Source organism: Microchirus variegatus, assembly GCF_963457635.1.
Source record: "Microchirus variegatus genome assembly, chromosome: 4".
NCBI classification, from domain to species: domain Eukaryota; kingdom Metazoa; phylum Chordata; class Actinopteri; order Pleuronectiformes; family Soleidae; genus Microchirus; species Microchirus variegatus.
In genome coordinates, this window is record NC_139805.1 from 7869497 (window position 1) to 7887599 (window position 18103).

The following is an 18103-nucleotide window of genomic DNA, read 5'->3' on the forward strand; positions in this document are numbered from 1 at the left end:
GTAAACGGTGAGAGGAAATAAACAAGGAAATCCCTGTCAATGAATTCACTAAATAAGTCGCAGCCACTGGTCCAACATACAGCCACACCCTTCAGCATCCGCCTTTATACCTGTGCTTTGACCCACACTTCTTTCTGTTCTTGCCAACTTGGAACAGAGAGTTGCTCTGCATAGACGACAGGACTGCTGTGCTCAGACCAACAGAGACAGTGAACTGCACAAACGAAACCCCCGTAGCTCTCATGTACCAACCGACTGTATGTATGTGGTGCAACATGTGTGTCCTCCCCTGTTGAGTGTCCTTACCAAACCACTAATCAAAGCAGAGTCACCGGGACGACTAGACGAACAAGAGAAACATTTGATTGAGAGGAGAAGGAACATCAGAGATGAAGGACGTGGAGCAAGATAAGAGAAAAACACATCAGGGAGTGACATGAACAAACACTTAACTGCAAGATTGTCTTTGAGAAAGAGCAACAGGCATTTAAATAACTGCTATATGTTTTGCTTGAAATGTAGATTTTGTTTAGTTGTTTTGGGGAAAAATTGCGTCCACGATCAGCTCTGTCACATCAAGTCCAGATTTGTCACCTGACTGAATGTTTCTAAAAATTATAAAATGAGCAGCAGCGCAGGGTTACGATGTATTTTTAGTCAAATTAAATGGAAACATGACAAAAACATGTTTTCCATCCAAAACATGTTTTCTATCATAAATAACAATAATCTCAATAAAGTAGAAATTACTATTGGCAGTAACAGAGGAAATGGAAGGAGAACATTACTGGTTTTGAGAGTATGTCTTTGCTTCAATGCCAACAATTATTCAAAGTAATGTAACAAAATAAGACGTGATTATTATTATTTTTAATTTAGCTAAAACGATGTTGGACAGTTGGAGAGCTGCTTATCGTGACTGCATCTGAATCGTTATTTGCAAAGAACTGGGGGATTGAACAGTATATTTTGGGATTAGCACATCACATGTACAGTTCCACAGTGGAAGCACTTTTTCTGCCTCATTCATATTCACTCACACAGTAATGTATGTTTTTTTTCTCTATGAAAGCACAAACTGACAACTTCACTCCGTGCAGCTTTGAACGAAAATGGTTATTTATTTATTTATTAGCTAGTTTTCTTTCATCATTTATTCTGTTGTTGTCATGTAATCAGATTTCTGGGCCAGTGAAACTAGAATAATGTTTGTTTTCTTTTTACATTTTTTAGTTTGCAGTCTTTTTCTTAACAAATTACAGAGGTTACACTAATGTAGAGGTCTCAAACATGTTGCCCACCATGTTATCAAGTTATCATGAAAACAATTGGCATACACTACTTTTTCCCCCTATATAAGGTTATATTTATCACATCAATACATGTACTACACATTTATGTTATTTATTTATTTCTGTCTGTCTGTGTTATTTAAAGATTCATTTTGCACCATAAGTTTTTATCCACAATTTTCATTGTGGACTATATAGCTTCATATCGAAAAATAAGTATTTTACTTTGAAATACTGTGAAAGATCATCATGAATAACATAACTGTGATATCATTGTGATACTGAAACTTGACTGGCCCCCTCCCTGACCAGACTAAACATTCAATGACCCCCAGGATATTTGAGTTTGAGACCCCTGCACTAATGTGTGTAAGCAAACCAACAATTAAGTTCCCCAATTTCACTCAACTCCCACATATTGTATGTTGTATCTGTTGTCATTACGATAGATTTATCAAAACTATTTTATTTACAATTACAAAATGTTATTTTTGAGTACAGTTTTTTTTGTAAGTTAATTAATTTATACTTCATGTTAACTGTACAGCACAGTGTGTTATGTGTGGCAGGTGCAGAGAGCAGGTGTGAACTTGGCTTAGAATGTTTCACATGATTACAATAACTTTCTGCTGAATGATTCCTGTGTATTTCATTTTCTCTCCTGTCTTTGGACCATGTTTTAAGTTAACACATTTCAGTGTCAAACATGCAAAAATTAAAATATATGTATTTGCAAATTGGAAGAGAAGCAGTTCTGCAATTTTCTGGGGTTTCACTTTTATTATCAGTTGAAAATGTTTTAATTTTAACACATTCTGATCGTGAACCTTTTAAGTGCTTTACTGTTTTCATGCTGTTTTGAAAGCTACGATAAAGAATGAGATGTTTCGCTGAATATCTTCAGTCCTTCATAAACATCAGAACGTCTTTTATCTTTACTGGAATTTGTTATTTTTCCACAATATGGACCACAACAAATAGAGTGCTGTTTATTTAACTGGTTTGGACCCAGGTGTGGATCATTTAAGGAGGAACTGCATTGACTGAAGTGGGTTTCCCTCAGAGGATGTTGACGAAGAACATATACTCTCTTTGGACTCTCCAGACACAGGAAGAGTGTAGGTTTGTGCTTTAGTGCTCCATTTACATTGAGGACCTACACGTGAAATAATCCCTCATTGACTGACTTCTCTACCTGCAATCTTGCAGCTGTGTTTAAAGGCTAATCTCGGTATTGTAGTCAATGGATGTGTGTTGTTGTGGTATGTATGAAAAGTATTGACTTGAATACAGATGACTGTAGGTTATGTGTTTGCCTGTCTGCTGTTCCAAGTATTACTAAAATGTGTAAAAAAAAAAAAATGGTGTTTCTGTTTACGGTTACAGGATGTACATAATGATCAAGTGCAGTGCACAAAAATAAATAGTGAACAGAAAACTCAACAGTGCACACTATGTGTCTCTTTTTTTGTTTTGTTTAGTGCCGTTTAGTTAGTTAGCTGTACAGAGAAGGCCTGAGTAGGTGTAGTATAATAAATACCCAGATGCGGTTCATGCATTCTATCACTGGAGGGCAGCAGCTTACAAAATGTGAACTACATTATTTTGCAATTAAGACATAGTAGTTGCAAAAAAAAGTTATTGGATCCTTCGGTAAAAGTAAACCAAGACATATAGTTGTATAGGTTTTGGGACTTAAAATGTTTAAGTTGTCGAAAGCAACTTTCTTAGTGTTAGTGTGCTCTACAGTTATTTCAGGAGTGATTTCATGCATTACTGGGATGTTCTCGGTGCCTACGTCTTCTGGTATACAGATCTACTAGGTATGCTGCAAGCCGCAAGAACAGAAACAAGTTTTCTTTAAAATGGAATCAAAGGCAACCAAAATAATTGGTAAACTAAACTCACAAAAACATTTGCCTCAACTTTTCACAGAAAGCACAGGGCAAAAAAGCGATGAGTGTCCTGGCAGATACAGTAGCTCCCATCCAGCAGTCAGTTTGAGCCTTGATGCTGCTCTTAGAGATGCTGTAAATAAAAATTAATCATTCCAAATGGAATAATCAAATATTATTAACTCCACACAGTGACCACTAATGTTTACCCCGTCTGTGTTAGTTTTATTGGTTTGGTCCAATGTTTTTCTCTGTCTCATGTTTTTCTTTTTACAATTACCCTTTTATTTCAATCTCTTATTTTGTTTTATGACTTTCTGTTAAAATCTCCTCTTATGATTTTATGGTTATGAGTTGAAGGCAAACTTCCACCTTTGTGGACAATAAAATTTCATTCGATTCGACTTGAGAAAATATTTTCCCATCAAATTCTACTCAGTGTGACAGCTCTGCCATTTAAAAAAATATAACTCCAGTTGTCTATGGAGCTTAAAAATGGCATCTGATTACTTCCAGGCTTTCTACACACTAAGCTGCTGTTCATCACTGAACTCCTCTCATATGGGACAAATTAGGGGGCTGATAACTTTTCCTTTGGGTCCAGGTCCGGGAACAACAGAACGGCCGTTTCTGTGTTTGACTACCAAGAAAGGAAATTTGGGGTAATTGAGAACAAGCCTCCCCTCGATCGGTGATTCACTGTAAAATAGGGTAACTGCTGTACTCTTCAGTTTTTCCCCCCTCTAACTCACTCTGCTGATGGTGCATACGTACTTCCTGTGACAGATAAAGTCTGACTGATGATGACCACTCGCACAGGCTGGTGTTTTATATTTACTCATGTTCTATACACCGTTTCATATACTGTAGTTACAAGTCAAGTACCAGTGGTCAAGGATTAACTAATAGATTACAGAAAACAATGCATGCCTCAGTATATTTGTTGAAGCCAGCTGCAATGATAAACTATCAAATGCAGAGAACACAACAGAAAAAAGACTCGTCTGACTCAGAAAAATATATTTTTTTAAAGAATTACTTTGCTTCCTTCTAATAAAAAGCATACTATTTACAAACAGCTGCTCTCAGGCAGCCCATGGCAAAGAGGAAAGGAATTGGGCTTGTAACTGGAAGGTCGCCGGTTCAATGACCCTGAGCAAGGCACCCAAACCCCCATTGGTTGATCGGGTGTTGATTACTGCAGATTGTGTGTTCATTACCGGGGCCGGGAAATCGAACCCACAACCTTTGAGTTGAAAGACGACTCGCTCTACCACTGAGGTAGTGTACCATCAAGTGCAGTTTTAGCAACCTTTATTGTACTGATTATGTTTTGTATTTATCATATGATAATAGTTATTGTTTCCTGCCTATCACCATATGTCAGCTGAGATTGACACAGCCCACAACCCTCATGTGGAGGATAAAGCTGTAGATGGATGGATAATTGTTACTTTGTGTAATGTAGTTTTAATGAGTTTGATCATGAATAATATACATATAATGTGTAAACTGTTCATGTAAAAGCCAAGTTACGGACAAGAGTTGCAAACAGCTAGAAAAATCTACGCACAGCAAAATAGTGGCAACTGTAACTGTTAACTGTATTGTCCCTATTTAAAGGGACACTGTGTAGTATTTATGGGTTTATATGACCCAAAATCCAATTTTTTATACATATTATGTGCTCCTGCATTGTCTAGTCGCTGTATAATAGTTTTTGTTACATTTTCATAGTGTTTCAAAAAGTCATGTAAAATAACATGGTCGCGGGCCGCGGTTGCATAGCCACTGTAAGCAGCGAGACGCCATGTTTCTACCGGAGCCTGTAAGGACAAACGCGAGAGAACAAATCAATCGTTCTGAATCCTCTTTACTTGGAGCGGAAGTCCCGCCTCCACTCTCTCCGCTTCGTCTGCTACGGCCGCGGTAGCTCGCCCTCTCCCTCACCTCGCGAACCTCATCTGCTGACACGGAGAAGGCAACGACGACGACATTTGACCAGCGGCGGATACCGTAGCGCTCAGGGAAGGGAGGGGGTGAGCAGAGGAGCAGTTCTTTGTTGTAAATTTCAGCCTCTCCTCTAGATGGCACTATAAACTACTTACATCACCTTTAAATAAAATTCTATTCTATTTACAAGAGACTTACAACTGTATCTAAGCATTATGTGTCAGGAGAGACAAGTCAACAAACAAATCATTTAAACAGGCACAGCTAAAAAGGCAGTATATGTAATGTCTTGAAAAAACTCAAAGAAATAGATTTCACCAAGAAAACACTGATTTTACACATCATGAGTTGTTGTGTAAAAGAGAAGCTGTGAGGTTAAAGCCCAATTTATACTTCTGCGTAAAGTGCTCTGCGTAGGCTACGTAGAGACTCTGCGTCGACGCAGAGACTGTCGAAGAGCCTCTGCGTAGTCTCCGTCTGCACGAAATATTTTTTAAGTGTCCGTCACTCCGTCAAGGGACTACGGAGACGGCAAGAGCTGCGATTGGTCCTCAGGACAGGCCGAGCTAAGCTGCTCTGTGTCGGCTCTCAGTGCGCTCCGGGCGTCCTGACAGGCAGAGCTGATCCCCGCCGATAACGCCGCTGCCGAACTATAAATACGTCATATCTTAACACACACAGCACATGTTTAGACTCTAAATGGCCAATTTCTCGCCTCAAATTATCTTAAAACTGCGTTCCGTGACACAGAAAAGTGAGAAACGGCCACTTTTTCAACAACAACAGTCTTTCTCTCTCTTTCTTTCTCGGACGCCATTGCTCACTGTAGCCAGAAGCACAACAACCTTGCGTAGCGACCCCTACTGATCGGGCGGGAAATTGCAGCGAGTGTCCGTCACGACGACGCAGAAGTATAAATGCTCGAGGCGTCTCCGTGGTGACGCAGACGGATAACGCATACGCAGTCGGAGAAGTATAATGTAGCCTTAAGAAGGAGGACACTGAATAAATAACGCCTCTCACTCTGCAAACCACTATCGTCCATTTACCCCTGAAATCCCTTAACAGCAGGAGCTGCTCCAGGGTGGAACAGATGAGAGACCTCCTGCTGTGACCTCCTGTCACTGTGTGTGTTTATGTGTGTGAGAGCTCCTATGAAAACTAGATCTGAAAAACAATTAATTTGAACGTGGCTCAAGCCCAAGTAGTCTTTAAAGATGAGACAACTTTTGGGTTGTTTTGCAACTACATACTCTTGAGGTGTTTGAGTCATCTGAAATGTTCATGTTCAATGTTCAGACTTGTTGCTCTTCTGCTATAGGAATCATGTTTTACATGGTCATTAAAAGCCGAGGGTAGAGACAGGGTTAGTGTGGTTCGTATTGTCCTTCATGGATGTTATGATCAGGGGTTTTTTCCAAACAGTTTTCGGATGGAGTTCAATCAACACTAGAGTAATTTTCTAATAACAGGTGTTTCTATTTTTGTCTGTCCTCACTGATAAAGAAATATTTTGCATACTAACACATGACAAATATAAAAACAGTATATTTCTGTATATTTCAGTATATAGCCGTGATATTTCAGACTGAACTCTCACACCCAGAAAACAGAGTGTGTTGTGATTGGCCAGCCAGCGTAGAGCCTTCCCAACTGTCTTGTGATTGGCCATTCAGCACACCCGCTCTCAGAAGCGCAGCTCCCCCCTCTGGAACGGTGGATGTTTTAACAATGTTTAAAAAGTAGTTTCGTCACAACACCCCGTCGCAGTCCCTTTTATGACTTTGACCCGGAGTCAGAAGACACTGTCGCTCATGAAACACCTCCACAACGGAGCAGCAGAACTGCTGTTTACGTAAACGGACCGGGTTTTTTCGGAGATCTCGCTGAGCCCGAGATTACAATAAAACACAGCATTCTCAGCAATGGCTGAACTGTTTGTTTCAAAACTTCAGGGCTTCGTAAACAAGGTAATGACACACTAAACAACAGCGTTCATTGGAACTTCCGGTCTAGGTCCGCTTACAGAAAAAGTACACCGAACTCTGACTCAAAATGAGCCAATGTACAAGCAACAGCACAGTGGAAGCTGGAATGCAGCCTTGATTTAAAATCCATTCCTGTTGGTTATTACTGCCTAAAATGTCTAATAATGAGGCAGGAGAGCAGAGACCATAAATTGTTTTTTTAAGTGCCAGTGACATGATGTTTTTGTCGACAATGACCTGTGCTCTCTGCCAATTGCCTGTAGTGATTAAAATGCAGCCATTGGCAGAGGCTCTAATTTTATTCTCAAGGCTCTTTATCAATTGGTTCTTAATTATGTGAGCGAGCAGGAGCATGTGGAGCAAAACAATAGAGCAGAAAAGCTGAGGGTCATCGGACTCGTTTTGGATTGTCAAAATGGCCCCATACCCTACTACAGTGGGGAAAAGGGTATACACAGGTTAGGATTATGTCTCTAATTCTGCTAGACATGAAGGGTTTCTTTCTTGTTGTTTATGACTTTTATTATTATTGCACTGGTTGTGCTAAATCACCCACTTAAAGTATAAAATCCCACACAGCACGCTTCCTAAACTGTGCTCACTGGGAAAAATGTCACTACAGTTTTAATACGATTTTAAGGAGAGGAACACAATGGTGATCTGATTATTTTACATGATGACACAATATTACAACTCGGAGAGACTGAATCATGGCTACTTCAACATGTTGCCCTGTTTTTGTGCACCTCTATTGTCGGGTGTGGGTCAGCTTTGTGACTCTGCTGCGGTTAGCAAACTTTTGTTTATCTTACTGGCCGGTTAAAAATAGGGACCTCTCATTTGGCATTGCTGCTTTACAACCATGGGTAAAATGTAACTGCAGCTGTGGCGGAAAATAATAATGGCACGTAATAATAACAACGTTTACAGTCACTCCGAATCGACTTTAAAATAGTGTAGCTGTTGTTGGGGTTTGTTGCTATTTGTATGTAAAGCTATAAATTGATTATTGCCCCTTTGGGATTGATATGGCTGTCATTCTGTCTCCTCTTTGATTTGTGGCAGCTGCAGCCACGGTAGGTGATTTTGTGGATGGCATCGTGTACATGTTTTATAAATAGAAGTTGGCATTTATTAATATTTGTGTTCACAAATCTTGGACACTTGTAGTTTTCGGCCAAGTGATAATTTATGGTAAATATTCACCTTCTTTTAGCACTGTTTGTTCCTACCAAGGCTTATTAAATGCAAAATGCTATGTTAAACAATGCTATGTTTTCCAGCTACTGTTTTTACAGTATAATTGCTATTGAGGACAGTGTATGTACTAAGACCATCAAGCTTCATGTGGAAGAATTTGATAATAACACTTTGAGGTGGAACAAAAACAGAACAAAAACATGTGAGCCTGAAAACTCAAAACAATGAACCATAGTTTGTTAGAGCTGACGGGAACTTCAGGAGTGTTCAGGATAATAATAATTCTCCATAGGTTAATTATAATAGGCGATACCGCTAACATTACTCATATTCCTCTCATCTTTGTACTAAAGTGGTATGTATTTTTGGACGTGGAACATTAAACATTCAATCATAGAGGTTTTTCCTCCTCCTTTTCAATGATGAAGTTGTCTCCAGGATCATTGCGGGAACGGGGGGGGACTGCACATGGTACAGCACTGAAACCCAGAAGCAGCTCTTGGCTAAAGTGTGTCAGAGGAATTATGGGATCACATATCATACATACTGTGCACTGCACACACATGTATACGCTCAGAGAAAACCCCTTTGAACCTCAACTAGGGGGGAAAATTTGAGGTGACCACTGACAGAAAGTCAGCTTGTCACTAAGCTCCTGTTTTCTCTGAGGCTCTGAGGTAAAATCCCCTTTGTGCCCACAGATACAAATATATACCTTTAGTCCTTGTATATGCACACACAGACAAAAACCCTGTGCCAGCTCACACTCACCTGTACATGCACACATGAGCACAAACACATACAGTACACGAGCTGGCTTGTGCATAATGTTGCAAGAGATTGGTGTGTATTCTGACACCGTGGATCAGAAATAGCACTTCATGCCCAGAGACGCTGCTCCAAATAAAGCTGTTTGTGGACAGCACTTCGAACTGTCCGTTCCCAGTCTGCATCTGCAAGCATTCAGGATTTTGGCTGGAAGTTTACTTTACCGGTTACACTTCTGATGATCTGTGGATGTCGCACAGCTGGTGAGTACGATTTCTCCAGATTACAGCACTTTAAGAGACATGGAAGAGAAAAAAAGAAAGATGAATGAGTCACACCTAAACTGACAATATAAACATTAGCCTTCTAATTGTTTCAGTCGTGAGTCACTGGCGTAGTTCTAGTGTTGATCTTTGTTTCTGAGGAGAACTGACTGCCAACAACTGCAGGTCTGGCCTTGTATTTTATTCTCTTTTTTCTGTCATGTGGAAAGAGCAGTTTTCCCTCCTCCCTAAGTCTATATACGTCTCCCTGTCTTCCTTCCTGATAATTATTCTGGCTACATAACGCAGCCTCTGTATCTTTTCCATATTTTTGACGAGGTAACATAACATTGTATGTTCCTGTAGAATCAATTATGTGCACATTTCTGTGATGGAAATAAGCCCATATATCTATATCTATATATTCAGGTTGACGTCTGAGGCTTTTCACTAAAACACAGGGTGCTTTGGCCACAGACACATTTCAGATGACCCTGAGGCAATAAGTGACTTGATCAGCTTCGATCCACAGTCCAGTAGTATATTCTCAGAGGTTGATTCTCCTGTTTTTCAATCTATGTCAGAGATAACAGCCATGGCCATTTTTTACAGGAGGCACTTAGGCGCCTATTTGACCATTTTGGTTTATTTAAACTAGGGAGTGCACAGGGTGAGATAATGGTCACAGAGGTCTCCATGGTGATGAGGAGCTTCTGTGCTTCTGAGGAAGGAGAGGTTTACCCATTTGAACCTGGAGGGCTGAATTTGCACAGGAGCAAGACATTCTTTTTAACCCTTTTGCCTTTCCAGGAAGTAAATACTTTGCTGATGTACATTAACAGATTTGGAAGATAGACACTGTCTGTATGACTTCATAGGACATTACATTAACTTTCATTAATTTCCAAGATTCTTACTTAACCATAACTACTACTCACCTAACCGAAACCCTAACCTAACCCCATGTTTGTGCAGCTAATCTATTCAAAACAAAACAAACTAAGCTTGATCACTAACCTTTACCATAAGCAGTTGATGCCTAACCCCAACCAAAGAAAGTTGCTAAAGTGGTCACAAATAAAAGAACATAATTTGGCCACGGCCATTTTTTTTGTCTTGAAGTAAATCAAAACCAATCAAACAATTGGAAACTAAAATATAATGAACTATTAAAAAAAGTATAGCAATAAATAAAAAATAATTAAAAAAAACACTCAACATTTAAACTCATTCTGCTTCTTGTGTTTGGAAGGACTGAACTTAAGGTCTCACATGTTGAAAAGGACAGTGATGATGTGTGTTTTGATGCAGTTTTACTGAATTCCACAATGTTCTATCCTGTGAATCAGCAGCCTGGATCAAAATCATCCACAGTGCTGAGAGGCACAACATGACCACGTTTTTACTGGAGCTGTGGGTCTGTCAAAAACACTTCACTTGTAATAATGATGATTATGCTTTTAACTGCACATCAGTGATCTCAATACTTCTTGGAAACACCACAAGAAATTCTCCAGTGTCTGGAGCGCCTGTCTGGAGTGTTCCAATTTTCTGTCATTATTGCCACACGTCTTTATTTTTTTGACTATTAATTTATTATCCACACACAAGAGGCTCTCTCACTGCCACTGGCAACCTCACAGTGATTCACCCTCACTTATAAATTATGGCTGTTTTGTAGCATTTGCACTCACAAAAGGTGTACACAGTTGTCAGACCATGTCCTCCTACATTAATAAGGCAGAAACAAATGAAAAAACTATTCTTATTTACAACGATGTCATAGAACCCTAAAATGGGTTCTATGACATCGTTGTTATTATTATTATTATGTTTTATTGCACGGTGAAGAGACTTGCAGCAAAATTCCACAGATGCAGTGTTTATTTTCCCGTTTCAAATTTCTTGTCTTTTTTAACTGTGACTACTGTTGATTTATAACTTTAAACACACTTATTAATGCAACCACTTTAACAGAGGGCCCTTGTTGACAAGCCATCTTTACCTAAACCTATCCAAACCTTTGCTATAGCTCTTTCATAAGTTATAAAGTCCCTAGGAACTGAAAGGAACAGATTGATTATGCAGTCACAAGCCAGTTCAAGTACATCTGTTCAGCTGTTACTGCTATTATCTAATTAGTCAACGACTCAATACATTAAGGCATGTTGACATATGACTTGGATGTACTACCTGTAAATGTGTCTGTATTAATGTATAACCACTTTAAAATTAAAATTCGGATTTCCATGGCCTTGGAATAAAACTTTTTACTCTACTTCGAGAAAAAGGGCCTTGCCTTTGGCAGGCTGCCATCTTGCACTGATGTGTTTCTACAGCAGCCTGAATTAACAACTCAAATAATAAACAATAAGAACATCCTATCTGGTACCATTCTTCTCTGAAGCTCTGAGAAAGGGAGGGTTAAGTATAGGAGTCCTCAATTTGTTACCATCTGCAGTCTCACCATTAGATGTCACAAATATGTGCAAAGCAGCCTTTAAGGGACTTTGAACGTGGCATAGCAGTTGGCGCCAGACAGGCACAGAAACTTGTGAGCTATTGGGATTGTCATGCACAACGATCTCTAGATTCTACAGAGACAAAAGGAGACCAGTTAGAACCAGTTCTCTGGACATATATGTATTTGTTGCCAGAGGTCAGTAGAGTTTGGCCAGTTATATAACTGAATGACTGAAAGGCAACAGTAACTCAAATAGCCAGTTGCTGCAATCAAAGTATGCAGAAGACCATCTCTGAATACGTCAATGCCTGAATGTGATTGCCCTTGCTGCTTCACTAATTCAGGCTCTTCTTGTATGAGTCGATGATGAATAAAAACATATCATGCACAGACACAAGTGGGTGGTTGTGGAGTTAATAGGATTAAATTAGAAATATGAGACTTGTTATCTCCTCGTGAGCTTTCGTTAGATATGAAAATTATTCCACTAAACTCTTCACTTTACTCCACTGTAAATCACATAACATCTTTATTGTGCGATTTTTATTTTTTTTGGGAAGTACACCTTTGTGCATTTCTCTATTAAGTTTGGATCACTGTAACAACACATTCATTTTAAGATGTTCCACCTTTGAGCTTTAAGCTCTTTTTTCTGCAAAAGACCTTATATTCTCAACCCCTTCTGCAGCCGATTATCCAAAATCTGTGCTGATTTGGTGTTAAAATGGGGCATGAAATTGATGCATTAAATTGTGGCCTCAATCCAGCTAAAGGATAACAGGATTTTTACCTTACCTCCCCCAGAACCTATAATTCAGTCTATTTCTGGACATAAAAAAAATATGATATTCTCTCCTTTTTTTCCAATCAGGCTCATGTCTTTTAGTGTTTGGATTTTACGATGTGTCATTCTACTCGATAAAAATGATGAAGTAAAATTTCTCCTGAGTTCATAAATGCCTGATTTGTCAGTTTTCAGGACAGATTTTCAGGATTGATCTGTCTTTAATTGTTACACTATTCACCTATGTGATTCTTCAAATGAACTACTTGTTGGTTCATTAAACAAGTGGCAGGTTCTAGAGTTAGAAACATCTTAAATCCATCAAGTTCAGCCACTACAAGTGGCTGAATGTGTTCAGACTGGGTAATTCTTATTTTCTTTCAACCTAACTGCTTCCGTTTCACCTTTGTAAAGGTGTGCACTGTTATTTGAACATTTCATCTCTTTGACAACAGGTTTATCACTTCTTCAATGGTTGGATGATTCTTCTCTGGGTGAGAACAGGTTGTAACAAGCCTCAAAACAAAGTCAAAAAGCTTATTTATTAAGTCTTGTGTTGACTTAATCTCTGTGTAGCCTTAGAGCTGCAGTGTATAACTTCTAGTCATTTTTGTTGTTGATAATGATATTATTCTGCCTCCGTTTGCTTTCACTGAACAGAAACATTGTAACATAATTTGTATTCTGCGTCTTTCATGTGGAAACGCGCTCTGTCGAGCAAAACTATCAGTTTAGGTTTTTGTAACAGGCCCCAGGGGTGCAAGGCCTGTAGTCTAGATTATACTTTTGTTCTGTAAAGACCCTCGAGAGGACAAGACAGGCAAAGAGCCTTTTTCCATTGTTGTTGTCGCTCTTTAATTATACACAGCATTATACACACTATAACAATATCTCACCTTTCTCACAATTAACATACTATTCTTGCTCACATAATCATAACTCAGGGCAATCACACAGGATCACACTGACACTGAATTATACATTTGTCCTCTTAGGCCTGCTGCCTACAGCTTGAAATATTACACTTTTAATTGCAAATGTACTTATATGGAACTTGTAATCCACATTTGACTTCAACAAAAACATATGAGAATCAACCTATTTTTGCCTTTCAGAACAAAAAAGACAAATGGATCAAAGTGTGTATACGCAGGCAAACGTTCAGTGCATACCCTTTAATACGCACCTATTATAATAAATTAAGTGATATAAGGGAAGTGATGACCTGACTGTGCTCTTTCACTTCCATCCCGTGGAAGAGTGCTTGCAGAAGATACCTATTTTCAGACTTTACCCAACAACAAGAAATACTATTTTCTGATTGGCTGATAGGTTGCTAATTCAAGACAGCTGTGTGAATGGACGACACAGAGCAACCTGGCTTGGCATCACCCATTCATAGATGACGAATGCGAGCGAAATATCCTGTGTGGCATGTGAGTATGTGAACTTATTGAAACTCGTGTGTCGAGCTAAACTAAACTAAACTAATTTCATACAAACCGTCTTATAAACACTATATTTACTAGCATTGTATACATATATATGACAGGAGTGGAACCAAACAGACACAAAGCTGAGCCTAAAAATGATACATCAAGTTCAATAAGGACATAAGCATAAGCAACGAGTTAAGCTAGCTCACGTTACTGTAGCATTAGCATTCTGACTACATTTACTTCACGGCGTTTCTAACAAAACGCGCGCCAGGCGGCATATTACTTCACGTTATAATGAGACGTTTTTGACCAGAAAAGTGTAATTTTCAACAGTTACTAACCTGTGGAGAACAGATAACGAATGAGACCGGCAACAGGTGACGGTGCTTTCTTCGGTCGTTAGCTGGCAACAAGCCACACCAAGCCGTCTCACCAACAAGGAGATGCCCCCTTGTGGCAAAAAGTGGAATGTCTCTCAACATTACTATACATACATCTCACCAAATAAGGCTCTACATTATTCAACAACAAACGCAGGCAATTTTTCATTTGATTCATAATTCATTTAATTTTCTTTGTAAAACAAACAAAACACAACACTCTCATCAAAAGCAGGAAAGTACAACGTGTTGCTTTTCTTCCAACTTATTGTTTTCAAGAAGTCACAGTGACAGCATCACTTACACGGCTTTTGCTTTGTCACCAGATGACAGCCCCCCTACTCAACCTACTCACCGCCCTCACTGTGCTGTTATCCTGTTGTGCTGGGTGGGAGGAGATGGCTCACAAGGTTTCAGATAATAAAACTTGATGACGCAAAAGCCTGCCATTGTGAAACTGGAGCAATTTCCTCTCCATCCAGAATGAATCTAGCTATGATTCTCCACGTTTGCTTTCTCTGAACTTGTTGACTATCAACAGCTGGGCTCATTTTCTTGGTGTGGAATTAGTGACCATGTCTGAGTCCATCCCTGAGAGAGAGAGAGAGAGAGAGAGAGAGAGAGGGCAGTGGCTGTGGTTTTATGAGTGACTCCATCATCATCATCATCACCATCAGCATCCATGCACTTTTTGTCAGCACTGTGAACAAGCACAGAGTCAATACTCACTACTGTCATTTCATCACATCATCCTGCTGCAGGCTGCGTGGGATGTCTGTTTGTATCAGTGTGTGCATGACGCATTCAGGAGGAGGGGAAAAAGGACGTAGAACCTCATCCCTGGGGCTCTTTGCTTTGGTCTGCAGTGCTAAGTTGTACCCCGCAAACCTCGAAAACAGCCGTGCTGCTGTCACCGGCAGATGTTGTTCCCTCACATCTGGTTTTAATGTGTGACATGTTGTCCACGCACGAACCCTAACGCCTAACATGCTTTGTGTTCCGAGCTGGTGTTTGTGGCCAGCTGCTGAGTTAATGTCACTGATGAGAATAAATTACATTTATTATTCTGGTTAATGCCTCAGAGACGAAACACACACTCACACACACACACACACACACTGGTTTCCATGACTTCAGAGGACATTGCATTGACTTACGTTCGTTTCCTGGAGCCTTATTCTGAACTTCGTCATAACGACTTCTGGCCTAATCCTAATCCTGATCTTAACCTTAACCTTAACCTTAACCTTAACCTTAACCTTAACCTTAACCTTAACCTTAACCTAACCCTGACCTCAACCTAACTTTAAAACTTGTCTGCACCTTAAAGTGTAGTAATGTGTAGAGCTGCAACTAACGATTATTTCCGTAATCGATTAATCTGTTGATTATTTTCTCAATGAATCGATGAATCGTTTGGTCAGAAAATGTCTGAAAATTTAAAAAATAAACGTTGATCAGTGTTTGTCAAACCTGGAAATGACGATGTTCTTGAATGTCTTGTTTTGTTCACAAACCAAAATGATTCACTTTTAATGATTTCTTTGTTCTTTGGAGCATAGAAACCACGAAAAATATTCACTTTTAAGAAGCCAAAACTAATCAGAAAATCTGGTTTTAATCATGAAAAAAGCTTCAAATCGATTATCGATTATCAAAATAGTTGGCGATTAATTTAGTAATCGATTAATTATTGATTAATCGTTTCAGCTCTAGTAGTGTGACTTGAAGTAATCATAATGTGAATGTGTGTGAACAGATTTAGGTCCCCACAACATAAGGAATACCAGGTACACACACACACACACACACACACACACACACACACACACACACACACACACACACACACACACACACACACACACACACACACACACACACACACACAGTAAAGAGGAATTGTTTTGCTGTTTCACAGACATTTCTTCATCTGTCCCGTCTCTCAGGACTTGATGTTTGGCAGGTACTCGGCCTCATGTGCAGTTCTGATTTCTGTTTTTCCAGGGAACAGTGGAAAAACACTGCACTGCTTCAGGAAATTAGCAAAATGTACAGACGTGTTTTTTAAAAAAAAAAAAAAAAAAAGAAGAGAAAAAGAAAAATGAGATATAAATAAGTATTTCCCATGAAATAGAGGTAACGTTGATACTAACAGTCCTGTGGAAATATGTGGCAGTTTTGGATGGAATCATGTGAGAACATTTTAATATTTGACAGAGGTTATTATCCAAAACAAAACCAAACTCCAGTATGATTTATAATAATCAAGTTACCGTCAGGATTTCCCGTACCAATTCCTAACTTTAGTTTCTTTAATAGTAGCTATAGGGAGGCTGCAGCTCAGGCTCTTAACAAGGATTTTGTTTTTGCATCATCTTTGCTTTTTCCTTTGTTGTTTGGCTGTGTTTTATATGTTATGGAACCCTTTTCTGCTTTTGGATCATTATCTTTTCTTGCTTATTTTTTGGCCACCTCGCCACAGCACTGCACAGTTTAGGTTGGTCTGGTAATTGTTGGAGATTAACCCAACGATTAGGATTGTTAAGTCTTTTTAACTGATCTACAGTTCAGCATTGTTCTGCAGGGGCGCAGCTTGTGAACAGGCAAGGCAGGCAACTGCTTGGGGCCCCCGAGCTGATAGGGGGCCCCCCGACACTTGGAGCCTGAGGGCTGTTTTTACTGAAATGTGCAGTGACCAGCCGCATCCCAGTCCCCCTTAAACAACAATGGGCGATTTGCAATGCCATCTCAGTAGGAAACCTCCCTAAAGGGGCCCCACCTCATTTTAACTTGTGTGAAGTTATTGTTCTGCGAGTTGGCAAATGAAGAGGATTATTTACAGTGTAATGCATATCTTTTTTACTCAGTTTATATATGTTTTTTTCAGCTATTTACAGTATTTTGTTGTTCTATTTATTTCTATTGTTTTATAATGTGGGTTCTTTACAGTATGATGTATTTTTTACTAAGTTTATATAGTTTTTTAAAAGCTATTTACACTATTTTATTGTTCTTCACATTTATATTTTCACATACTTTTTAATTACAAGGTTTTTCCATGTTATTTCATTCATTTATTTTTTTTTAATTTTGAACTCATACATTTTCCATTGGTGTCAGATTATTTGTAACATAACGGTGATGAACATTGGTTGGAAGGGCCCCCTGCAATTTTTTTATTAGGGCCCCTACAGACTCTAGAATCGCCTCTGTTGTTCTGGGATTCTTGTGTCAGAAGTCTCTTCCTGTGATGGCACTCTGACCAATCAGTGGCCGACTGGCAGTCTGGCCACGTCACTCATAGTATCGCCTCAGCTCGCTTGCTTCCTCACCAGAGCAGGTGGTAAAAATGTCCCTTGTACCAGGTACTATGCTAGTGGAAACGCAACTTAACCGTGCCGTGCCGAGGCGATTCTGTGGAAACACGCCATTAGAAGAGCAGTCGTCAGGAGAGTTTTCTTTTTTTTCATTGTTTTGCCTTGTCTTTAATTTACTGCTTGGTTTTCATATGCTGTCCAGAGCAGAACTCATGACAAACGCCGGGTCAGCTTGTATTTCAGCAGGAGTGGCTTTCGAGCAGCCAGGATACAGCTTCACTCTGGAAAAGACATTAGGATCCAACTTTGTCAGCACACAAACTGCTGACCCCGAGTTATCAAAAAGAAAAACAGTGA

General features: G+C 39.4%; 1 protein-coding gene across 2 annotated transcripts in view; it reads left to right on the forward strand.

The window, feature by feature from the left end:
• The first annotated feature begins 9252 nt into the window (after positions 1 to 9252).
• The window catches only part of lepr (leptin receptor), a 48123-nt gene continuing 39272 nt past the window's right edge, over positions 9253 to 18103 (forward strand). Inside the window, exons 1-2 of one of the 2 annotated variants that reach the window (XM_083887470.1) lie at positions 9271 to 9359; positions 13940 to 14043. In XM_083887470.1, the coding sequence (XP_083743596.1) occupies positions 14010 to 14043 (34 nt within the window). In that variant the 5' untranslated portion in view covers positions 9271 to 9359; positions 13940 to 14009. Of the gene's footprint in view, positions 9360 to 13939; positions 14044 to 18103 lie in introns of both variants that reach the window. The other variant, XM_083887471.1, reaches the window with a different exon arrangement.